At 45.6% G+C, this 25,711-nt stretch overlaps 1 protein-coding gene across 1 annotated transcript; it reads right to left on the reverse strand.

Annotated features, from left to right (window-relative positions):
- Window positions 1-2,650: 2,650 nt before the first annotated feature.
- On the reverse strand, window positions 2,651-3,415 carry LOC117589336. The gene has a single exon (XM_034281188.1). The coding sequence runs from the start codon at window positions 3,317-3,319 to the stop codon at window positions 2,684-2,686; it is 636 nt and encodes a 211-aa protein (XP_034137079.1). The 5' UTR covers window positions 3,320-3,415; the 3' UTR covers window positions 2,651-2,683.
- Window positions 3,416-25,711: the final 22,296 nt, after the last annotated feature.

Consider the following 25,711-nt stretch of genomic DNA (forward strand, 5'->3'; position numbering starts at 1 on the left):
GGGGGGGGGGGGGGGGGGGGGGGGGGGGGGGCACACAAGTGGGTGGGTGGGTGGTCGTAACGCTATGTTGAGTGGTTGTGGGAGGAAGCACCCCATCAGCGCTTCGGGAGCTTCGAGTCCAGCTGCTGGCGGTGTAGCAATTAATAGCTAATTTAGAGCCCGATGTTAAAAAGGCAACATTATTTATGATTATTTGTTTATTGCTTGCGGGCCTCTCTCTCTCTCGCTCTCTCTCCACCTGATGAAATTAACACCCCTGACCCGCAGCTCCAAACATGCCACAAACCTAACCCACCCTTAGCCTACATATATCCACACACAGACCCTTGAGCTACACTCACACATGAAAAGCAAAGCATTTAGCTGCAATAGACAGCCATTTTGTGGCGTTGCCTCGGCGATAAAGTAATAGCTCCTATTTGGGTTTATGACACACACCCACACACACCCACACACACACACACACACACACACACACACACACATGGAAAGAAGCGCTACATGTGTTTTTGGAAAATTTCTATGCTTCCGGCAGGACAGACACAGACACAGACACAGAGAGACAGACGCTGGGCTTTGTACTCTTTCAGGCAAGACAGAAGCCGAAACAGTAGCCAAAAGGCAAAGGGAAAGCTGCAGAAAAGAGGTGCGGGTGGGCTAGGTGGCGAGGGAGGGGAATGGGATGGGAAGGGAAGCAGCGGCGTCATTTTGTCTGCGGTTAGATGCGCGTACGTTTTCATGTTTCATGTTTTGGACTCACTTTTTTTTGTTTTTGGACACCCATTAAGCGAGGGTATGTTGGGCTGCATGTAGCTGTGGGTAAATAGCTTAAAGTTTCTCCTTAGCGTGCAGCTTTTGTGTGGTTTTAGCTCGTTATTGTCTGTGATAAATATTAAAATAATTCATATTTAAGGGTGAAATTATTAATTTGATAAACTATTGCATGGGTATTATCTATCATGCCTTTCGTTATTGCTTGAGATCTAATTTTATTTTATTTGAGCCTCAAAATTGCTGCCAAACCCCTAGCCTCAAAGGGTATCTTCCTGTTCCAACATTTCTTTGTTTTTGCTTGTTTTTTTTTGTGTTTGGTTGCACGCTTTACAGCGTTGTATTTTTTCGTGTTGGCTTTCGGCTGTTGCGCTGCCGCTGCCGCTGCCGCTGCCGTGTGCTCACGGTGTTCGCCGCTGTTGCGGTTGCAGCACGTCTGAACGTGTTTATGGCGCGCATATCCGCAAATATGCAATCAGACTATAATCTACTTAATGTCTTTTTCACCAGCGCCACAGCCACAGGAGCCACAGGAGTAACAATAACAACAACAACTAGGGGAAGTGGGTGGGTCCGGTTCCACTGCTACTCCTACTCTCACTCGTAAAAAATGCGCATTCAGAATGAAGTAATGCAGTTTGCCATATTCCCAAACCAGGACCCCAAGTACGTGTGTGTGTGTGCCGGTACACGATACGGCACATTAACCGAAATTAGGCTGTCATTTGGTAAGCATTTTCGCATTAGCTTTCCAACATGGCAAAAAATGTGTTAAAAGTGCGTGTTGCTTCTTTTGCCTTGGTTTTCCAAGCGAGTTTCTCGTTTGCTGTTTTTGTTGCCTACTTTTTGGGGCCAACGGTGCGTGCCGCGCTTTGAAGTCATCGAGAATGGAAATGTGGCCAAAGAAGTCTGCAAGAAGAGGAAGTGGAGAATAATCAGTTGAATTTTAATGTACTCACAGAAAGAAAAGAACCATTGGGTTTACAAAATATTGATAAAAGTTTAAAATATTTTCTTTACAGTAAATATTACAGCCAACTCTTTTTGCATTATTTGCAAAGTGCATTGAGCCGCCTTGATCTACTTAAATGATGTTAAAGGTTGCCTATTTTTGTGCCTTCTTCTGCTTAAGTTTCCCTTCTGGAATTTGCACAGCCTTTTAGCTTATTTTAAAGACAAAACACAAAAGGCCTGCCTGCAGGACAACAGCAACAGCAACAGCAACTGGAACTGGAACTGCCAAAAGGCACTGGCAAAATATTTTGCCGTAGACAACATTAGATATTGTTTTGAGCTGCACTAACAGACATGGACTGGCATTTTGGCATACCCTTGCCAAAGGGTAGGACCTAAGAATGCTCTGCCATTGCAGCGCTATAGCCGCTAGAGTATACAAAACTTCGGTGCCGCAGCGTGTCCTTTATCTTGTTTTAGTTTTAGTTTTAAATGCTGCTGCTGTTGCCGCTTTCTGTTGCCGTTTTCTGTAGCTGCTAACCAGTCGCTGTCGCTGTCTCCGTCTCCGTCTCTGTGTTTCGGTGCCGTTTCTGTTTCTGTTTCTGTTTTTGTTGGCTTGGAGTCCCGGCCAGAGCCTCTGTCTGCGACTTGCTTGTTATTGTTTAGCTTGGCGCACAATGCGGCCATAAAAAGCCCTGCCCTGCCCTGCCCTACACTGTCCGCCTCCCGTGCGAGGGCCTGCGAGGCGTGGAGCAGTGCAACAAAAGGCGCCTGCACCGCACCGAACAATTGAAACAATAAAATGGCTTTAAGGCAAGCCACACGCCACTCTGCCCGAACGGAGAGTTGATAAAAGCAATTAAAGCGCCACAGAGAGTCATCGTAGTCGTTGTCCTGCAGCTGACAGCCTGAAATGTACTCAAACTTTAAGTCGAAATCGCTTTTAATCGAAGCGCTTTTAAATGGCGTTCAGCAATCCCTTGACCATCTCGTCGGAGGTGTCGATGCTCAGCCTGTAGTAGCCCGCGCGCCGCAGGTGTCGCTCGTCCTCCTCCTCCACGTGGTAGATGGCCTCGACGGGCAGCATGATCTCCGACTCGTTGGGCCGGATGAGCTTGCGGGCGTCCTTGCGGAAGAGGGCCACCGCCTTGCGCATGCTGCAGTGGGCGCGCACATAGTGCTGCAGGCAGAGGCAATCCCGCCGCGCTGCCAGTCGGCTCTGAATGCGGTCCAAGCGGGCAATCAGCCGCAGCAGAATGTAGCGGGCATAGCGATCCTTGATCTGCAGCAGCGTCAACTCACCATCCACGCCATGGCCCCAGCCAGGGCGCAGGTAGACGCTCATCAGGACGAACACGAACACGGAATTGATCAGGAATATCACAAAGAGCATCGACAGCTGAAAGCGATCGACCTCCTGAGCAAAGGACTCCGCCAATTGCTTCCAGTACATCAGATCGAGGCTGTGCATACGCAGTTGGTAGTGCAGATAGGCCGTCATCACGGCACCCACACTGCTGTAGATGGCAATGCACGGATAATTGTAGTAGAAGAAATTCACGCACAGCCGCCACAGCCATTTACAGAGATTCATTTTGTCTGCCCCTAGAGGAGGAATCGGAGCTGGGATTCTAACTAATTTTCGGTTGCTGTTGATTTTGTTTGAATTTTGAATTTGAGTTTCCGAAAGAGATTGAGTCGATCGAACTCGCTCTGAGTGTTGCCGTTGGGACTACTCTGATGTCGTCGTATAAGAGTTTTTTTTTGTTGTCAGCCCCTGCAACTGTCGAACCGATGTCGCTGTGGATGTCAAACTTGTCGAGGGTTGAAAGCACAGCCAGCAGGTTTGAGCGTGGCAGAAGTTTGAGTGCTTTGCGTGCTTTGAGTTTTTTGAGCTGCTTCATGCGTTGTTTGAGTTCCTTTGCAACCCCTGCAACCCAGAACATGTTGTGGCTGCAACTATTCGATTTGCGGCTTGAGCTTCGAGCCCGCCCACAACAGCAACTGCAACCCCAACTACAACATTGGTCTGGTGTTGGTTATGGCCTCGTCGTGGCCTCTTAATGGTGGTGCTGTTTGGTCTTCCCCTCTGCCCCCTTGTCTGTTTTGCTCAAAAATATGCAACTTCTTGTTCAGCGACAATATTCCGCTATCTTTGTGCCAACTTTTGCTCTGGCAGTCACTCTCCCACCCACAACACTCACTATCCCCCCCCTGAGCGAACGATCCGAGACGTTGATAAGCCATAAGCAAGCAGTGAAAAGGGGTAGAAAGAAGCAGAGAAAAAACAAAGTAAAAAAACGCAGAAAAATCATCATAGCCTTTCCAAGCGCTATGCAATTTTGTTTCGCTCTCTCTCCCCAGCTCTTTCTCCTTTTTGTTTGATTTTGTGCCCTCTTTTTGGTTTGCTTGTTCGCTTTTTTCGTTTTTTCGCTTCTCGTTTTGCACTTATTATTGTTTTTTTTTCTGTCTGTTTTGTGGCCCGCGCCCGGACGAAGTGCATGCAAAACTGCATTTTGTAGACAAGCCGAAAACCGAAAACTGCCAGCCAAAACGGAAATATTCAAAAATTGTTCTTGTTGCTGGCAAAAGTCGTAGTGTGTGGGGGGGGGGGGGGTGTCCTATCTGTAGCTGTGTGTCTGTGCCTGTGTGTGTGTGCGCGCTAATAAAAACGTAAAATTTAATGGTAACGGAAGGCACTAAAAAACAGGCTCACCGACAGGGCACCCGCCAAGTCGTTGGGCTCCCTTTTTTGGCTGCTCGGCTAGTCCTTCGGCGTGGTGGCAGTGGCAGTGGCAGTGGTCTTTGACTGTATGGAGTAGTGGCGCTGGCGATAACCAAGCAACGAACCACAACCGCACAAGGGAGAGTGGAACTGGGAGTGGGAGTGGGGGTGGCAACGAGTCGATGGGCAAAACTGTAACTACGCCAACCGACGACGTCGCTGCCGCTGACGCTGCCGCCGACGCAGTGGAGCGCCCATCCGTGCACGTCAAACGCAGACAACTTGAAAAATGTAGAGACAGAGCCGCAGTATAGTTGAAACACGCCAAAAAATATGCAAAAGTAAAATAAAACAGACACACGGACACGGACAGGGAGCACGTACAGGAGGGGGGAGTATGAACAAACGCATTTGGTCATTGCGGAGCAGTTCGACATTCGAGGGTCGAGAGACTCCGTGGTTCGACATTTGCCGTTAAAGCTTTTTCGTTGTTGCTGTTTATGCGCGATGTAACAGCGCCTCCCATCTGTGGATACCCCGTGACAGGGATAGCCATGGGTAGCATCGGTACTAGGAAGGCCTTGTGCGACCTGCAAAGAAAAGAAAATGTTTAATTAAAAATAATTATCAATAATAATGCCCGAGTAAATATTTCTTTTATATTTCAAAGTGTTCAAAAATGTACGCAGTATGCCACACGTCGTACCCTCCCTCCCTCCCTCTCAGGCTCTGGCGAAACTTTTATTTTCTCTCGTTATTTGGCAGCGCATTGCACAATATTTTGCAGCAGGCTGTGTTTCTTTGTTCTTGTTGTTGTTGTTGTTGTTGGCTCTGACGTTGTCCACTTGACAGGAGCCAGCCAGCCAGCCAGCCAGCTCCTGTTCCTACAAGAAGAGGAGCAGCAGGAACAACAAACTGCAGTCGGCTCGAAGTCGAGTTGAAAAGTCAGTTGTCGCAATGTGGCGGGGGGGATGGGGCACAAAGTTATGTGGCTTGGCAGTTGAATTCGGCAGAGGTGTATGTGTGTGTGTGTGTGTGCGTGTGTGTGTGGCAAAGTGGCAAAAGGGCTCTAACAGCTAACTGAATGGACAGCAATTTGCGCGGCTAAACGACTCCACAAAGGCGACCATTGTGGGCGCTTTGCCTTTTGCCTCTGCTTTCTGCTCTCTCTCTCTCTCTTTCGTGCGTGTCCCCCCCCCCCCCCCCCCCCCCCCCTGCCGGGGTGCGACTGCTAACTGTAATTAGGTTTGTCGCTGACCGTAGCGTAGCAGGCGCAAGCAGTCGCGTCAGTCAGCCCCAAAAGCATGCTGTAAATAATTCACAATTGTGCCTCGCATTCGATTTTTGCACTCTCTCTCAGAAGGAGCAGCTTCAGGAGGAGCTTCCCCAGCTGGCCCGGAGGGTGGAGGCGCTGTGTGCGTTTGGCGGAAATGTTTGCCTGCTTTACAGTGCAGTGCATAAATTTGAAATTGCACGCATACAACTCCCACACACACACACACACACACACACACACACTACTCAATGGTGCGTGCATTTCCGCTATGGGTGTGGCAGTGGGCGTCAAATTAGGCCTACACCCCACACACAGTCCAGCAACAAATTTTCAAGTTTTATCGTTACGTGGTGTAGTGGGTGGGGGTGTGGGGTGTGTCCTTGGCACAGCCATTGTATTATGTTCGCTTGGTCTCTCGGCTCGTCTCTCTGTCTCTCTGTTCGTATGGCGCACGCACAGCCGGCACGGACCCTCCGCCTAGTCTTGTCTATTTAGTCGCCTGCATACAAAATGCACATAAATTCTCATGTTTCAAGAGCGAAAGAGAGGCAGACACAGCGAGACAGAGAGAGAGAGAGGATGGGAGCGAGCTCCATGGCCATGTGCCTGTGCCTGTGCCTCTGCCTAGCATATTTATATTGATTTTCGCGCCTGGGATTGGCATTTTTTGGGTTGCAGCAGGGGGGTTGTGCGGGGTAGGTACTGCGTTTGGCCACCAGCTTGTTGTTATGTACTTTGGCTTTTCAATTTCGGCTCGTTTTCCTCGTTTGCTCTGCTTCCGCTTGCCACCCACACACACACACACACACACACACACACACAGATATTTTTTTGTACTGTATTTTGTGGGTGCACAATAAATTGAGCCGAAATTGCATCAGCAAAATTAACAGTTTCAGTGTACGTTAATAGACTTTCCAGTCCGAGGTTCCAGTCACGACCGCAGAATGGGGCTCCCGATCTCTGCGGGATTGGGAATGCGCACGGGGGTGTGCGGGCGTGGGGATTGGGCAGCCGCCCATTAGGTTGGCTTGGGTCATTTTAATTATGTCCTAAGGAGCGTCTGTTGCTGTTTAAAATGAAATTTGCAATTTCCCCCATTGGGACACACTAAATGGCGCTTAGAGGTTGAATTTGAGTGCAGTTATGACTGGCAGATAGCACAGATATTTATGTGACATTTCTGAAGGTATTTTGAGATGCCTGAACCAGAAAAGAAACGAAAGAAGCAGCGAGAAACCTTTACAAAAAGAGAAAATTCAAAACCTGTCCTCATGTGCACAAGCCGCAACAGGTGCCGGCAAACACCTGTCATTTTGTTAGCTGCTTAACTTAATTCAATTAAGAAATTCTTGAGCTAAAAACACCCAAATATACACTCAAAGCACTCAAAATGTTTGTCCAGTTTTAGAGCTCAACTGGAAATATTAATCATGCGAGCCCAACCCACCAAAACACACATAAAATATGCAGCAGCCATTGTTCTCGATGCAGTTTGGCTCATTAGGTCGCTGGGACTCTCTCTCTCTCTCTCTCTCTCTCTCTCTCTCTCTCTATCTGTCTTCAGTGGGCTGCAACATTTTGCATGGGTAATTAATCTGGCGGAATGCAGCAGAGTTGATCCCCGCTTCTACTTGGGGGCCACATTACGGGCTAAAAGTGAGGGCAATTTGTGAGCATTTTAATATGCCAAACGAACTAACAATAAGCAAACCACTTAGTTAGTTCTCACAGCCATGGCTAATTTGCTTTGTTCAGCTGCTGCTGCTCCTGCTGCTGAAGCTGGAAAATGGAAATGAAGTTTCCCTTTTGCTTCTCTTCGCTTCCAAATGTTGCAGGCTGTAGGGGTGGGTGTGTGCTTGATTTCAGCCAGAGTTGAGTTGAAGTTTTCGGTAGCCACTTGAAATATGCAAAATTTTGTAATAACCTCAAGAAGGAAGTGCCACGAGATGGCGATTGCGGGCAGGACCCTCTACTCGGTACTGGGACACACGCAATCGGCAACGTGTCGCATTTGCAGTTAGACATAATTGTTAATTACCCGAAACCATTACCACATTAAAGGCCATAAAATGCAACACTAATTGCTTTATGCCAACTCCAGGCGAGTTCCAAGCAAAATAACACTGAGAGAAATTAGTTGTAGATTTATAAAAGTAATAAATAAATATTTGTAGTAAATAAATAAAAAGTTTTGGTTGTTTTAACACTTAAATTTAATATTTAATTATTATTTTTAGTGCACATTTCTCTCAGTGGCAGTTTCTATTTGATTATGCAGCCGAAGCTCTCCTTTGTCCTGGCTGTGTTGCTGTTCTGGTCTAGTAGTGTGTGTCCTTAATGTTCGCCTGTAACGTAATATGCAACGGCAACAATAGTTTCAACTGCCACGGCACCAGTTCTAACTCTGAAGCCCATGCCATGCCAAGCAAACATATTCCCAGTCTGGCTGGCTGGCTGGCATAGCAGTCATCGTCGCCTAAAGCTGCACATGCCATATACCATATGATTAATATTTCAAAATTACACTGACATGCAAAGTGTCAACTCATTTTGAGAGACGCCCCATGCCCGCCGGCGGCAGCAGCAGCACTTGGGAGCACTCGGCACATTCAACACCTCGGCAGCAGCAGTCCGAGACATGTCCGCCCACCTTTCCACACATTTTGGGGGGGTGACAATGTGCGAGCAGGCAAAGAACAAATGGTGAAAACGTTTTGTAGCAATTCACTCCGCATCAGGGTCAACTTCAGCACGATGGGGGGGGCAGAGTGTTAAGGGGGGATATCAGCAAATAGTAGGCGTGAAAATCGTGAAATAAGTGAAATATTTATTAGCCAGCACATCGGCAGTCACGCGATTAAATTGAAATTACGAGTGCCACGAGAGAGGAGTTTTTCCTCAAGGATTGCGCGGAGCCAGTGTGCGTGCGTTCTGGCGTTAATTTAATCGAATTTATAAGCACCTTACCTTACATACCTCTTGATAAGGCAATCACATACACATTTAGCCAGGCGCAGCGGCACCAAGTTCTACCCATGTCAGAAAAACAATCGAAGAATCGCAGACGAGCAGCAGCAACAATGGGCAATGGCAGCTAAAGGATGGTGCAGGAGCAGGAGCTGGAGCGGGTCGGGTCGTTCATCGATTATGCTTGCCGACTTACATAATTGCATTTTTTTTGTTTCCTTCAAAAAAAAAAGGAGAAAATAAAAACAATAATTGAATGAAAATAGTGTGTGCCCGCCCAAGGCATAGGCAACTTTGAGATGTGCTCACTGAGGGACTTAGCTCTTGCCAGAGAGGTTAAAAAAGTGTTCCTTGCTGGCTACATTTATTTCTAAACTATTTCCCAATACTTAACTAAGATTTTGTTCGGTGTAGAAATTATATTTGGCTCTACATAAAATGATGTAAAATGAAGCCACAAATTGAGTTACACAATTAATGTGTGGAAAGTTCGTTAAGCAAAAACCTTTCCTTTGTCTAGTGTTTTCCCCTTTGGGTTGAGCCTAATGTGACATGTTCATTGATAAATTCGATACACCCTTCTCCACACGACTAATTAAGTATTAGCCATGGCAACCGACCGATGAGCAATAACAGCAGCAGCAGCAGCAGCAGCAGTCAAACCCATTGAAGCGATTTTAATTGATTTCTGTTCGCTCTCAAGTTTCGCCCATATTTATCAGCATTTCATGTTGTGTCTTGCGTAACATCTCAGGCCCCCCCCGAGCATTGAAGCCACTGATTTATATGCGAATAAACTTGGCAAACTAATCTCATCACAGTAGTTCTGCCAAGAGACAGGGGACTGCCGCAGCATGGCAATTAACACGATTCGACGCGCATATACAAAACACCAAAATGGTAAATGGTAAATGGTAAATATCAAAATGGTAAAATGGTAAACGGCAAATGGCAAAATGTACATAAACCCACAATCTCAATCCTTTCGCTGGCTCTCTCCGCCTGGCAAGCACGAAGGCTGAAATATTGGCCTAGCGATTTGACATATTGCCAACAAAGGAACTCATTATCTGTGCATTAAAATGGGACACAGGACATGACCCGCTCTATCTGTCCCTTCCCCGATGTGTGTGCGAGTGTCACGCTTATAAAACACATTTATCATAACTAATCCTTTGGGTTTTTGGCTGCCATGCGCTGCCCCCAACCCAACCCAACCCAACCAAACCACCACTGACACCACCACCGCTGCTCTCTCAGCGATAACACTTTGAATAATAAATAAATACAAACAGCGACACTTTTTGGCAAAAGGCAACTGCCAGACAAACAGACAGACAGGCCTAAAGAGTCCCAGACAAGCGGACAAACGGCGGCCGATTTTTAATGCAAACGATTATCATATAAGGCAATATAAAAATAAATTGCAGTCCGCAAAACAAACCAGCAACAGCAACAAAAAAAAACACATACAAAAATATACAAGAAGGAAGGAAAAGAACGGGAAAGTCGAAGCTTTTTATACTCTCTCAGATGCAGGCTAAACTTTGGGTTTGCTCGATGCTGCTTATAGCCATTTGTTTTCTTACTTTTGTGTATGATAAATATTGAGAGACAAAGCCACATAGCTACACAATCTTGCTGTAGAATGAACTCCTAGCTGGCTGCCCCAAACAGCTCCTATAAATTATAGCACCCTCTCTGCCAGGGTATAGCAAATAAATAACACACCACAAGCGCAAAGGGAAATGGGCAAAATGGGAATGTAAAGGCTGCTGGGCTAGATGGGTTTTTGCTTACGCCCCGATAGGCATCGGGACTCACTCTCTCTGGGCTCGAGCTAGCAGCTGGCAATGGGCCCAGGCTGGTGCTAATAATACACAGCTAGCGCGACACTTTAGCCTACCAAAACGGAGGCCAATTGAGTGTCGCCTACATCCAACATCAGCAGCAGCCTCAGCCTCAGTCTCAGCCTCAGTCTCAGCAGCAGTTCATGCTTTTGTGTCAGCTTCAGTTCTGTGGTGTTGCCTTTTGGCAGCATTTAAATAAATTGTACACACACATAGGGCATACAAAAGAAGCGACAGGAGACATATACTAGGGGCAAGCACGAAGCTGGGCTGCTGCTGCTTGGCTGGGCCTGCCCATGCCAGCCATTAAAGCCAATTGCCCACAAAATCATGCCCGATATCATAATTGCTCTTCGTGGTTTGTATACCCTATGATCTGTGCGATCTCTGGCTTGGGGGATATTGGGCATGACATAGAATGATGCCTGCAACTAATTTTTCAATATATTTGAATGGAAAAATGTGAGAAATGTAATTATTTTTGAATATTCTTGGATTGAAATAATATGAAAAAATATAATTAGGGTACAAAATATTTAAGAACATAAATTATACATTTTTCTGCCCTAACTTTCCATTAGCCCAACCAAATAGGGTATCCTTTAGGCTGGCAGCTTCTCCCCCACGGCTCCTAGTTAGCGCCAATGGTCGAGGCGATGGCGATGGCCAAGCTGCGAGCTGCTAGCTGCGAGGAGCTGCTGCTAGAGTGCTGGTCCTGGGGCACTTGGCTCATATAAAATATTGTTTATTCAGTCCGAGCGATATGCGTATGTTGCTGCTGTGTTTGTGTGTGTAAATCGCAGATGCGATAAATTTAAACACTTGTTGTTGTTGCTGTTGTTGTTGCTTTTGCTGTTGCACAATTTATTAGAAACACTTTGCGGTTTTGTTGGGTTTTTGCATGCGTTTGACGCTGCCCCTATGCCCACCGCCCGCCCGCCCATTAATGTCGCTGCTGGGAGAATTTTTATTGAATTTGCCTAGTCCTAGCCCTGGCCATATCTCCCATGGCAGCCAGCCATGTCCTGTCAGTAAAATAAGTTCAAAGTGCAACTGGCTATGGCCATATTGTGTCTGTTTTGGGCACTTGACTTTGCGCCAAGTTAATTAACACTAACTAGGGGGCTTGGGGGCTTGGGGGGGGGCTCGGGTTTGCAGCCAAAAGAGAAAAAATCTAAGCCAGGAATGATTTTGGTCCCATTTTCGTTGTCCTGCTATTAGTTTGCCTTCCTCGAATGCTAATGAAACGTTCGCTGCATAAATTTAATTGTTTATCTCCTGTCTGCTGGCCAAATGCCATTTGGCTGGAGATGGAGACTGCCTCGAGGGAGTCGTGAGTGTCTTCCCCCTGTCATGTGGAAACAGTTGGCTCAGATCCTGAGCATATGGCGCTTAGTGTGTGTTTGGCAAGTCATTGGCAATGGCTGTGCCCGGGGAGCCACGATGATGATGACTTTTAAACTTTCTATTAAACTATAACAGCGATGATAGATGAATAATAAAAGCGCAAAATACATAATAAAAAAGTTTTAGGCGACAGCAGGCAGCAGCAGCAGCGTCGCTGGTTTGAGGCTCATGAGTGAAACTTCCGCTTTGGGTTCTAGCAAAACGTATGTATATTTGCTCAGTGCTGCAGAGAGAAAGACAAAGACTGATGCTGCTGCTGCTGCTGCTGCTGCATTTGTGGGTAGAGTGAGCGAGTGCGTGCCTGGCATAAGTTAGAGCAAAACGTTAAGTAGCGCCGTAGCTTGTGCCCGGGCAGATCGAACAGATTGATGAGTTGTTGAAAAATGGCAAACTTAAACACGAAGAAAGATGAGGCAGGGACCATGCACGAATGCGGGATGCCCTGGACAAGCTAGTGAAGCTAGAAAATATTGATGGAAATTCATAGAAATGATTGTGTACACTCCGAGAGAGATACAGAAGCACACATTCCATTTAGTATTTCCCTCTGTCACACTCCAATTCTCACGCACTTCATATACCCTTTCGCCACGGCGAGCACCGGCTGTCAGAACAATTTTGCTTTACAGGCAGGCAGGCAGGCAGGCAGTCACTGACTAACGATGAGCAGCAGCAGGCAGGGTGAATGTGTGTGCCTGCCTTTGTTTGAATGTTCTCCAAATTAGCTTGGAAAAACTTTCAGCAGCAATATGTTATGAGTCTCACACTATAAGTCTCTTTGCACTTCACCCATGAATGCCCATCAATTGCGATTAAGAAATTGAATTCAATTAAAATTTAAGGCCAGCTGGCCTTGATTCCGCTGTGGCAACTTGGCGCTGATTAATACTCCAATTGTTTTCAATCAATTAATCGCTGGCTGGCCGCACACCGCGATATGCAAATTGCTTTAATCAAAATGTAAATGCAAAAGCGAGAAATTATTAAAAATGTTCTCTTCCTTTTTTTTTATGTTTTTGCTTGTGTAAATATTATTATTATTACATATTTTTTTTGCTCGCCCATTTATTTATATTTTGTGAATGCGCCCGCACTCTCCCACACTCTGATTTTGTGTATAACTTTTTTTGTTTTTTTTTTTACTGCTGCATGATAATAAATTTGCATTTAAATCACCGACACGGCCACCGCCACCGAAACTGCCAGGAACCCGTTGTCCCGTTCCGTTCCGTTCCGTTCCACGGAAGCCAATTGGTCTGCCGCTTTTTCGGTGCTCGGGAGAGACAAAAGGAGCCCTTGGCTGGGCTCGTCCTGCATGCATACCCTCGCATTATTAACCACAAAGTGTCACATGATTTTATTTCGTTTCGTTTACCGTGCAGTTTCACCTGCAGCCGTCTTTTTGTGTGCTTCCCCTTGCCACTCCTGTCCCGGTGTCCCACCTACCATTATTTTTGGGCTGACTTCTGTCCGATTTTAAGCGCTGATAAGCTCAAAAGGACATTTCCAAGCATAAAATAGCTGTAAGTAGCACTTGTCTAGCAAACTGCCCGAGTCCCACACCCCCACACACCCAGTCCGTGTCCAACTCCCGGACAAAGTCCAAGTGGAGTCGCGGAGTCCCCCCCTTAGCATGTGCACTGCAGTGCAGTTAGCCGAGTGCAGCTGGGGACTGCAATCGCCATAAAGTGCGCCGTCGGGCGTCGTCGAGGGCAAAATTGAAGTGCCAAACAGAGCCGAGGCGAGGCGGTATTCAGTTCTATATCCATTAATTGTGCAGCCAAAGGGGCATGTTGTTTTTTGAGAATTATGTGTACTAGAAACAATCCGAGAACATCCCCGAGAGCAGTTGACAAGCAGCTGCCCAAGCAGCATTCCCCTCAGTTTGCTGCATGAAAACGAAAAATCTCTTTTGTTGACATAAAAATAAATACTACTGCCATGCCTGGGTATATCACAGTCAGCATATTAAACCCTCTTCAATATACTTTTTTTTTCTTTTTGGCATTTCGGTGCCTGGCACACAGGGGGGAGCGGGGTGCAGTGAGACATTGAGGGGGTTGCAGCCAGGAGAGAGACGGCAGCGTTCGTCGCATATTTCAACAAATTTTTTATTGCACTTGCAGTTTGTATATTTTTTTGTTGTCTCTGCCTCTCGTTTTTGTGTCGCTTAAATGTCATTGAAACAAGCCAAAGCGGAAATGGTCGGCAAGTATTTTGTTTGTTATGCTAAAATTTAATGGTTCAGGAAGTCATATTAAAGAGCAGCAGAGCCACGGCCGCCGCCAAGACAGCCACCAGCCACCAGCCACCAGCCAAAACAGACAAAAATTGTTAAAAAAAGGAAGAAGCAAATCCCGCCGTTCGGTGGGTGGAGGGGTGGAGGGGTGGGGGGGCAGACAACAACGATTTGTTGTTCGGTTTATTCAGCATATTTTCATTTATTTTACGTTTGATTGATTATGGCCAGAGAGCGGAATGGCCGGCCAGCCTTTTGTTATTTGAATGTTTTGGTCTTTCTTTTTAGATTGTGTGCTGCCGTGATTTACTCGTAAATGCCAATGTTTATTTTATGCAAATTTCTTAAATCAAATCGAATGCAAAAAAACGCATTTCGAATTATTGGAAGAACTTTAATTAGCTGGCATTTACAGCCATTGGCAGGCAGTGTAATAACAGCTGATTTATGCTGCGATAATCTGCCTCCACTCTGTGCATTTTCCAGTTGATTTTCATCTGCATGTTTGCACTTAACAAGAAGGAATTGGATGTTGAAAATCACTCGACTTATGCAGCTTATGTGGCTGCCAGTTGTTTCATAATTATAGCCTTTGATTTGGGTTTTTGCTTTTTTAAATGCCCCCCCCCACAAATGCTCCTTTAATGGCCGGCACCCAACGGCATAATATTTCATCTTTGTGCATAAATAATATTTAAAAAAAATGATTAACCATTTACGTTTGTTTGTCGTTATTTGATTGATAATTTTAATGATAAAAAACTTGTATCCACATTTGTGTTGCCTTTGACTGCGTCGCAAATGTACAAATAAAAATGATAAATTACATTTATAATATGATATTTTGGCATTCAATTGATGCATGAGAAATTCCAATGGACCTCATCGTGGGAGAGTGCACCAAATAGACCTTTGACCCGCTGCTGATTTATGGCCAAACAACTCAAATGATGTATTCCATCGGTCTCCCATTTCTCTGTTATCTAAAGTCATCTTCGCACTTGAATGTTTCGCTCTCTCTCTGTCTCTGGGTGTTTTGTGATTTGATATTGTTGAAATTGTTTTAAAATGCACACAAAAATCACTTGATTCGCAGACTTTTTTCGATATTTAATATTAAAATGTCCTTGCTGCTGATGCTGCTGCCTTATGGCATTGATGTTTATCAATATATCAGTGGAAAGAAGCCATTTTCAGTTGCACTTGTCACACATCTGCAACGCAGCAGCAATCTAATGTTGCACGAGGTGACAGACACATTGCAAAGTCAGCCAAAAAAAAGTGAAGAAAATGCCAGCTGCTGAGCCTACGCCCTGATGCCACGAAGATGGCAAGCAGAGGCTTATATACAGCTGCACATATGACTCTATCTGCTTTGCCTTTCGCACATATGGGAACACAGCCTGCCCACTCTCTCTCTCTCTCTCTCTCTCTCTCCGACTTGGCCCCAAACTATGCGCATCATTTTATTTGGGCACGTGCTGCTCGTCATTTAAGAGTTTTGTCTGCACTTTCGTTGCTGGAATTTTAAAATATTTTTCCGTGCCAAATGCCTGCGTGGCTTTTACTTTTCGCCCTTTTGTCCCAGAGCCAGGCCCCCTTTGCCTTTTGTCTCTGTTCGCATTTACCCTGTGCTGTGCTGACTGTTGCTGCCTTGCCACATACGAGTGAGTGTAGCAGTCGCAGTGGCAGTCCCTAACAAAGTGCCCAAGTGGAATGCAACATTGTTGCTTCACAGCATTCAAATGTGGCGGCATTTTCTATTTTCTTTTTTCCTCTTTTCCTTTTGCTGCTTTTTGTTTTTTAGTTGCCGTCATTTCCACTGACTGCTTTTCATTGCCTTTTGGCCAGGACTCTCCACTGTCGTCTCTCTCTCTGGCTGCTCCCCCTCGACTCTGCTGAGATAGACGCTTCACTAGTAATTTGGTATTCCCTTTGTTGTGCCTGCCACAGCCCATCTGCCATCTGCCTTCTCCCTTCCATTTTCTATTTGCGCTTTTAATTTGAATTACAAATTTTCGTTCGAGTGGGAAACACATTTCTTTTTTTTTTGTTGCAAATTTTAATCAAATTGCCAGGCATAACCCAGACCAGACATGTTTATCCCCCCCCCCCGTTCCGCGTTCCCCGGTTTAAGGTTCCCTTTTGGCGCTTTAACACTCGCCAATTGGCCATTGCCGACTGCCGACTGCCGACTGCTGGCTGCGAGTTCGAATTTAATTGACTGTGTTCGACACATTTGCATAGCTCGCAGGCCTGTCTGGCTCTCGCTCTCACTGGCCCTGCGACTGGTCACCGTTAATTGTGCCGCTTGCATATTACTGGGCCACAGACCACACACTTGCATAAACATTAAGCCCTGCCCTGCCCTGCTATGACATCATTGTTGATGCTGCAATTACCAAATCACCGAGCTACGGGCACGTCCAAATACTCACACGCATCGAGACAGAAACTCCAATGGGAATATATACACACATTCAACTGCGTCCATGGCAAATACGAGTTGTTCCTGTTCGGTGCTCGCACAAAATCGTTTAGATTGCTAAATAATAGTGTCGGACATTTTTCCAATTGCTGGCGGACATTGTCAATTGTTTGCTGTTGCCTTAGCCCCAAGGATGTTTAGTAAATCGAATATAGATGGATGGAGAGATAGAGATTCAAACACTGAACTGATGGACTATTTGTTGCGCTGTGTTGGCACTTTGAGGGAACAACTTTCTAGGTATACAAACAAATAAAATGCAGGAGTTTTTAAAGTTTTTTTTCAAGTTAATTTTGCTCATAAATCGAATGCCTTTAAGGGGTATTATTGCTACCTTAGTACAATGCAATTAATTTAGCATTTCAAATCTACTTTTTGATCCGATTAAAGCTGCTAAATCCAAAATAAATCATTTTTAATTGCTGTCATGTTAATGTACGGCTCACAGCTGCAAAAATAAACCAAGTGGCCCATCAAGAAGTGCCTCAACTTGAATATTATTGATTAATTGTTGAGTTGAACTTTGCAGATTTTCGGAGATGGGAGTGCCCCATAAATTATTTGAAGTATAAACTGTTTCAAAGCTAATCCCATTTTAAATGCAAGTAGAAACTTAGCGCACCCCAATGTCAAAATCGACTGCATGCGAACATAAATTTGAATTTGGCAGAATGTCTCATTCCGAGCCAGCTTCGTGCCACGACAGCACCATCCTCCCCCGCCTTTTTAAAAATGCCGCAAAAGTGCGCATACGACACGTTGTACGGGTAGCTGCGAGCAAACACGCACGAACACTTGGACCAGCGCCGAAGCCCCAGCCTCAACGTCAGTCCCGAGCCCCCAAGCCCGAAACCGTAACAAGTGTCGTCGCGGCAGGCAAGGGGGTGGGTGGGTGTGTGGTTGTGTGGGTGCTGCCACGACTCGTCCTTGTCCGCCAGAGCGAGTCGAACAGGTTCGAGTTGGAGTTGCAAAACGAATGCCGAACGCTTTTGCAATTTTCTTTCTGGCCATGGCGCTCGGCCCCATCGCACAGTTGGCTGTCGTCCTGCGGCAGCGGTGGTTGTGTGCGCTCGTCCCTGCCCCACCAGCAGGACCCCATCATCATTCTATCCAGCTTCCTCAGTGAATTCAAAAGTGATTTCAAGAGTGTACCAAACAAAAAGAAAACCCAAGCAAACCAAGAGACACACAAAAAGTAATCTGAATGAACGTTTCTGCATGGAAATTTCTTCACGCTGTTCAAGTGCAAAAGATTATTGTTCCTCCGTCGTACTGTGAGTGACCAAAAGAAGGACTACAGTGGGGGGACGACGGCAGTTGCTTAAAGACGACAATGGCTACGCCCAAGTTAAACGCCTACGAAAGTTAAACGCCCCCCCAACACACACACACACACACACACACACTCGCACATGGACACGGGGCACATCCTGGCGGCAAATGACTTGTTTTCGGTTGTTTCGAACTTGTTTTATTTTTCCTCCTTTCTGCGGCCATTTTTCTTTTATTATTTAGCGCGTTTTGGTTTTGCTGCCAAAGTGTGGACATCCTGCCCCGACTCCTACATCCTTTTTGCCATATGCCGAGTCCGTGTTTCCGTGTAAATGTGTAAATGTGTGTGGGTGTGGGTGTGAGTGGGTGGGAGCTTACAGCTTAGGGAGGAAACATTTATAAAAATGTAAGCTGCAAATATACAACAAAAGGAGCAAGAAATGTCCAACGGATAGAAAAATTCCCAGAAAATCCAAAGACTGCGCTTCGAAATCCCTCAACCCTGCAAAATAATTGGTAAGTTCTCTCTCCTCCGTTTTTTACGAGTGACTTAAGCTGTGCCGTGTCATGGCTGGCTCATTGTTAATTGACATGTTTGTGTGTGTGTGTGTGTGTGTGTTTCTGTATAATTAAATGACAATTTGCATGGCATTCTCCATGGATTTTCATTCACCATTTACCATTTACCGCTCTCTGGCTGTCAACTGCAGCGTAATTATAATAAATCAACTCGATTGCCATTCACGCTATCCCTGCAAAATGCACTCCGCTCCGCTCGGCTCCGATGATAAATAGTTGCGAACCCAAACAGCTGACACTCTTTTGCAAAACATTACCATAGCCAGAGCCTCTGGGCTGCCTTTTAAATTAATTATGTACCGCACACACAAAGACATTCCCCCGTCTTGGTGCCCATTTGCGTGTTCTGTCTGCCATTTCCGTCGCTTCACGCCTACTTGCCGCTTGCTGCTTGCTGCAAGTGTCGCTGCTCAGCCTAAGCTCGTGTCCTGACAGCTGCCCACTGGCACTGATTCCTGCTTGCCGCGACTCGTCTGCAATCAACTGAGAACCGCACCAAACGTTCCACCAAAAGGGGTTTCAGAGATGCCAATGAAACATCTGAATTTATGCATAATATTTCCAACATTTGCTTTACCTCTCGCTGCCTCTGCTCTCTCCTTCGCTTTATAATAATTTCGCTTTGAATAATTTAGCCATATTTAAGCCTAGGGTGGGGGGGAGGCTATCTAACAACCTATAATTTTCATTGAAGGCCCCACAAATTGGACTTGGAGTTTGAGCGCTTTGCTCTGTTGTCTCAGCCATTGGCTTGTTCCTCCCTTTGGGCTTGTCACAGTTGGCCACTCTGATAGCATTAATTACAGCCTGCTTGATATCGCTTGCTGCTCTTGCTCTGCTCTCTCCGCCTGGCATTCCATTTGGCTAAAAGTGGCAGTGAGTGGGGCTTGGTTTTGCCTTTCGGCAGAAGTCTCTCTATCTGTTCTCTCTCTGTTCAAGTCTCGGCTGTCAGTGGGCAGAAGGCAAAGACAAATGGCTGCCAGTTGCCTCGGGGCAGATGGTGTAGACGAGGACTAGAAGCCGTTAGCACATGCTCACGACGCGACGACGAGTGATGAGCAAATCTGCCACAGATGGATGCCAAGGCAGAAGGCAGAAGGCAGAAGGCAGGCTGCAGCTCAGCTCTCCACTGATGTCGGAAATAACTTGAAACTGCAGATTGAATTACGTGCACAGGCCGTTGAGTCGACTCGAGTGGAGAGTAGAGTAGAGCGGCGTGGAGCTATGTGGAGTGGAGTGGAGTGGAGTCAACGTTTACCAATTTGAGTGCAGCCGGAAGGTGGGTGGAGGAGGCCCGTTCAAAGTTGATTCCAAAGGTGTGCCGCTGTCTGTCAGGCTGTCAGTGGCTTGCACACACCCACACCCAGCACCCAGCACCCACACACAGTAGCACCCACAATGCACGCCCACAAGCCAGGCCGCAGCCGACGACCCCTTTCCGTACGTCACCTGACATTGTTTGCTCTGCGGATTTGCATTGTGGTTAGTTGGCGGTGCAGTTTGTTGGCCCGCCCCAGTGGATGTGGATGTGTGTGGGTGTGTCTGACTACCGGGCTGCTAGGCTCCTCTATGCCATTATGTGGCATAGCTGCCTTGCCCATGGCCAACTTAAATAAATGTTTTCTATAATCAAATGGTAATGCAGTCCGGGGAGCTCGGGGCCTGCTGTCTGCCGGAACCGAAAAAAGAACCCAACCAAGCGTCCAGTGCAGACTTTTAGTTGGTTCAAGCCCAAACCCAAGCCCTTTGCCGCAGCATCCTGTAGCATCCTGTAGCAGGTCAGCATCTTCTTGCTTTGAAGTAATTACATTGTTCGCAGGCATCGTAAAGTGAAGTGAAAGGCGTTAAAGTGTTAAGTTGCTTGTTAATTTTTTCCCTGGCATTCTGTTGGGTGTTGGCTAGCCGCTGCTCCTGGCTGCTCCTGGCTGCTCCTCCTGTCTGCTGCTTGGTTGGTTGGTTGGTAGGTAGCCTGATGCTTGGTTTTGTTGTGGCTTAGAGTCGCGTCTGATTAATGAACCGTGGCTATGTAGCCGGATTACGCTCGCTCCTTGGATGCTTGGTGCTGGGATGCTGCCTCCCTGTGGCTGCTGTTGCTTGTAATTAAGTTGAGTGTAGTATAAATAACTGTATTTGCACAGCCAGTAGGGAGTCCAATGGCGTCCACTCTGTTGCCGTTGGAAGTGTTTCATTAATTCTCTTATTTAGCCCAACTTCTAGCGAAATTTCACCCGAACAAATTGCAATTTAAAAACAGCAATAGCCATGGCCACAGCCTCCATCAAGTGGGATTAGACTCTATAATTAACTGATATTTATAGACAATTAATCCACCGACAGATCATATTTTTGTATATGATAATCAAAGGTTATACGCCATTTGCCAATTAACTGGCATCTAACAATTAACTGAAAATGTTCGCCTGGGCCATACAAAATCATATTCCAAAATGGCAAAAAAGTAGAAAATATCATGGTACGTGATTTGCATATAATTTAATAGAGTTTTAACACATTTCAGGCCAAGTCACGCACTTTGCCACATTGAAATGCAATTAAAATATACACAAAAAAAAAAAAACCAAAAGAACAAAGAAAAAACGTGCTAAAGTAGAGCTGCAAAAATAATTTATTGAGTTCAATAAAACAATTGTTGCCATAGCTCGATAAATTTGCATGTTTTAAATACCTCGTGGGATTTTAGTCAAAGTGTACATTGCTTTTGGGCAGCGGCAAAAATAGCAAATAATCAATGGAATTTTTAATTGTTAGCTCAAATATTCTTCATTCGAACTTATGCCCTTATAAGTAGGCAATATATTTGTAAAATTTGCTTATCAATTCTCTAACTTGAAAAATAGTCTTAGTGGCTTGGGGACAGGCTGAAATAGGAGTTTATAGAGTATGTATTTATGCCGCCAAGTACATGTATTCTATTATTATCACTCAGATTCTTCACGCAAATGTATGCCCTAATAAGTAGGCAATATATATTTGATATTTGTGTGGCTCTTTTCTTGCTTGAAGTTTTTGCCAAAAATGCACAAATGTACAAGCAACTATGCATCTTTTTTGCTAGATAAAATAACTCTCTTTATTTAAAACAAACTTTTGAGCGCTTTGCTTCCAGAAATTCTACCATTATCAGGGGTACCATTTAGTCGCAAGTCGCTGTTAGCTTTTTCTCTTGTTAATTATAATGTTGCAAATGTGAATAAGGCCAGGCCGTTGAACGTGTTGCCATGTTAGCATACACCCCCACAAAAACACACACACTAAAGAGAACACTCACAGAGACTCACACTGAACTAAAGCACTCACTCACACTAGCGGGCAGGGCGGGCGTATAAGCGCTGTGTGTGTGTGTGTGTAAATTATGGCCTGCGATTTGTGTTTATTTGCAAACAAGCGTTGACATCGGGCGCACCCGCGCATCGTGCATCGTGCAGCATCGCAGCATTATCGTTGCATAAATTTATGGCACATTATATGTTTTTTGCTTAACTGGCAGCAAATTGCATAATTGCAATTAGATTTGTGGATGCCAGGCCACATGCTGTTGTATGTATGTGTGTGTGGTTGGCAAAATGCAATTAAGTCAAATAGTTGAGGGCGATCTGCCATGCATTACGTGCACAAATACCAAAAAACAGATCTATGGGCGCAGTCAGCGCATAAATTTGAATCACCAAAAACACAACAAAGCAAACACACAAAAGATAGGTAGAAAAGAGAGAGAGAGAGAGAGAGAGAGAGAGTGTGGAAGAAAAGCGAAAAAGTCGGAAAAACTTACACGAAAAATGCTCTAGCAGAAACAGATAAGAAAAGCCGAGCTGAGGCAGCCCACAATGTGAGGCAGTGGCTGTGGCAGTGGCAGAAACTTGGCAAGTGGAAAGTCAAGTTGGGCTCACGCTATTTATAGGCAACGCCGGCTTTTGTTTTCGATGGCCTTTTCATTTGCAGGCAGACACAAAGCAAACACCAAAAAAAAAACATGCACAAAAGTCTGAAAAAAAAAAACGAAACTCAAAACAAAATGAACGTCAGTTAACTTTGGGAGGGGACGAGGACATGCCATGCACGGCGAATGACAATGGAAAGCCCTCTGGGCTCTGGGGCACAGTCCCATTGCATTGTTCGCTGGACACTCCCAGTCCCAGTCCCAGTCCCAGTCCCTTTCGCCCTTCAACTCTGTCCACAGCCTCTCTAAGCCCGCGTGCTTAGCCACTAACTGCCAATGCGTTGAACGCTGAAAAATGCTCTGAATATATACCCAAAACACCCCGTCGAAGTTGGTGCTTAAAGTTGTCAAATCTGCTGCACAATTTAAGCACTCCGATGCAGAAACAACAACAACAACAATGACAACGACATTGTTGCCCCGCTTGCAAAATATTTTCGTAATTATTTTTGCATGCAAAGTGAGGATTTTTCCAATTTTCACTTATCAAAGCGCACACGGCCCCAATATGGAGGAAAGAAAGCAAGCAAAAAAAACACCGAAAAAATGTGCCGAAAGAGTGCCTGGCAGGGAAAACTGTTTACAGTTATGGCAACTAGCAGATACTCTAGAGTACATTTGAGCTAACAAAAGGTTTTACGGAAAGTAAACGCCTGATAAATGGGCAAATGCCCAGTCAGCAAAGAAAAGTAGAAAAAAGAAGGGCACAGAAAATGCTTAAACTGTTGTATTCGTCTGCCTTTTGGCAGGCATAACGTTTTTGCTCTTCCTATCCATTTCATTTTAGCCAACTGTTAATCCCCGGCTATCCCATAGACATAGATTCCTGCCAGCGATCGGCTTGGGTGGCTTGGGTGGCTTGTTCCCCCCCGCTTTTGTTCGATTTTTCAGGTAGGTGGCAACGAATGACCATCCTGCATGGACATGTATCCTGTTTCTGTGTTTGTATCTGCCGAGATGCATTCCGTTTTGCATATTTTTGCATTTAGTTGCTGCTGTTTCTGTTTCTGTATCTGTTTCTGTGTCTTTATGTGTATCTGCAAGATTGACTTTCGCTGTGATTGTGCTGGGAATGTGTGTCTTGTGTCTGTCCTTAAATGTGGCTCACACATGCCGCCGCGCAATCACACAGCTCATAAAAGTCGCCTGCCTGTGACTGGCTCTTTAAGGGTCATTAAATTTTAAGCACATGCGAGTTCTAGTCCCAAGTCTCAGTCCTGCTGCATTCGCATAAAACCGAGCCACGATTTACGGCCCGATAAACGTTTCCCATTTCCATCGGCTGCTGCTGCTGTTGCTGGCTTTTTCTTTGGCTAAACCTTTGTTCATCCTGTTCATTATTTGAAATTTTCTTATGAGGAAAGCGTGGGCACAGCATGCTGTTTTGAGTCCTCTCATATCGCTTATAATTATGGCCTTTATTTGCGAGTCTTTACTGTAGCCATTCAAGTGATCAAGTGTCTCTCCTTGCCGTACTAAAACTCAATTTATAGTTTATTTATGCAGCTACTAAGAAATTAAAGACCTTGTTGCCAACCTAGACAGCGCCAAGAGAGGTGGCAGTGGGTGGACAGTCGTGGGTGTGGGCCCAGACACATGTCATGTTCATGGCAGACACACACACACACGCAGGCTGGCTCCTTCCTACTATATCCATATAATGCTCAGTGCTCATAAAAGCTGTGCGTGGTTTATTGATTTCAAAAGCAGTCTTTATGGAGGAGGAGAAGCGGCAGGCAGCACACGCAGCAGAAACCACACAAAGGCACATGGGGCACATGGCAAATTGATTTCAGTTTTGTTTAAACTTTAAGCGAGAGCGCTGCCTGTGCTGCGACTCCATAAATCTGTCAACTAACCCAGGCGCTAATCAAGTGGGTGGCACAAAATCGCTTGATTAAATGGCACTGCCACTGACACACATACTCCCTACCAACATTTACATAATAAAAATGAATGGATCTGTTGCGGTGTGGCAGAGGGTGGACAGACGCTCCACTGGGCGAAAACATGGTCTGCATAATTCAATTAATTTATGCGCTCGCTCGGTCAATGTTTAGTTTTTACGTTGTGCGGTTTTTGCGTTTCGCCATTTGCCTTTTGCCTTTTGCCTTTACGCTTATAAATCATTTTGCATAATTTATGCGTAGACCAAAGCGAACCAAATGGCAGGCTAGTCCGCAAGCAGCTTCCCATGCCCCTTTGCCATGCGTTTCCGAGTTCATTGGCGTGTAAAAAAGCGCACAATTGCATGTGTCATTTTTCCGGTACGAGTTATGGCCAATAGTTCTTAATATTTAATGTACACAATTAGCTAGAGTCCGCTCTGTGCCAATATTGCACACAGTGCCGGTTGGGGAGTGCTCCTGCTCCCTCTCCTTCTTTCTGTTCTGTAGCTCAACGACATGAGCTGGTTTATTACAAATTTATAAGCGCACTTCAGCCCCTATAAACTCTATTTCCCCCCTCCCGCAACAACAATGCCTGGCAAATGAGCACATAACTTGCACAGCTCCAGCCCCTTCCCAAACCGTCAAGAAGTTGGCCATAAAAAAGAGCCAACAGCCAACAGCCAACAGCGAAAGGCTTAAAACAAAGCACAGGCTCTGGCAGGCTCTGGCAGGCTCGGCTCTGGGCGGGGGCAGAAGGCTTACCATTTCTTTTTTTGTTCCGACACGACTGTCAACAGCCATTAAATGCTTGAAGCTGGGCTCATAACCCAGTTAAACCCATCTGCGAAGCTTGTGCCGGGCTGCAGGAGGAGTGCTGAAGCATAAAGTATACATTTTGCTGACTCCACGGCAGCTGGGACTCAACTCCACTTCACTCCAATCCAATCCAAACCAATCAACTTGCTGAGGGTCCGACAGTTGGCTTGAAAGAGAGTAAGTCAAAGAAAGAATACTTGCTTTGGATACCCTAGAAAGGTGCAGTTTAGGCAATAAAATTAGCTACAATTCCCACTGATATTTTATTGGAGAATAAATATTTTTGTAGAGTTATTTTATTCGCAAAAGAAATGTCTATATATTAATGCCGCTTTGTTTGTGGCAAACTTCATTGCAAAATCATGATACCTTACCTTAGCAAAGGATACTGGCATCAAAAGAACTCCTATGCCCAGTCCCAGCTCCCACCTCCTATGCCCAGCCCCCAGCAGCAGCAGCGAGAGAGAGGAACAAAAAAGCGTAGAGCCGAGTTTTGCGATTGTAGCTACCAACT

The sequence above is a fragment of the Drosophila guanche genome, unplaced genomic scaffold (assembly GCF_900245975.1).
Source record: "Drosophila guanche unplaced genomic scaffold, DGUA_6, whole genome shotgun sequence".
Classification (NCBI taxonomy): Eukaryota; Metazoa; Arthropoda; class Insecta; order Diptera; family Drosophilidae; genus Drosophila; species Drosophila guanche.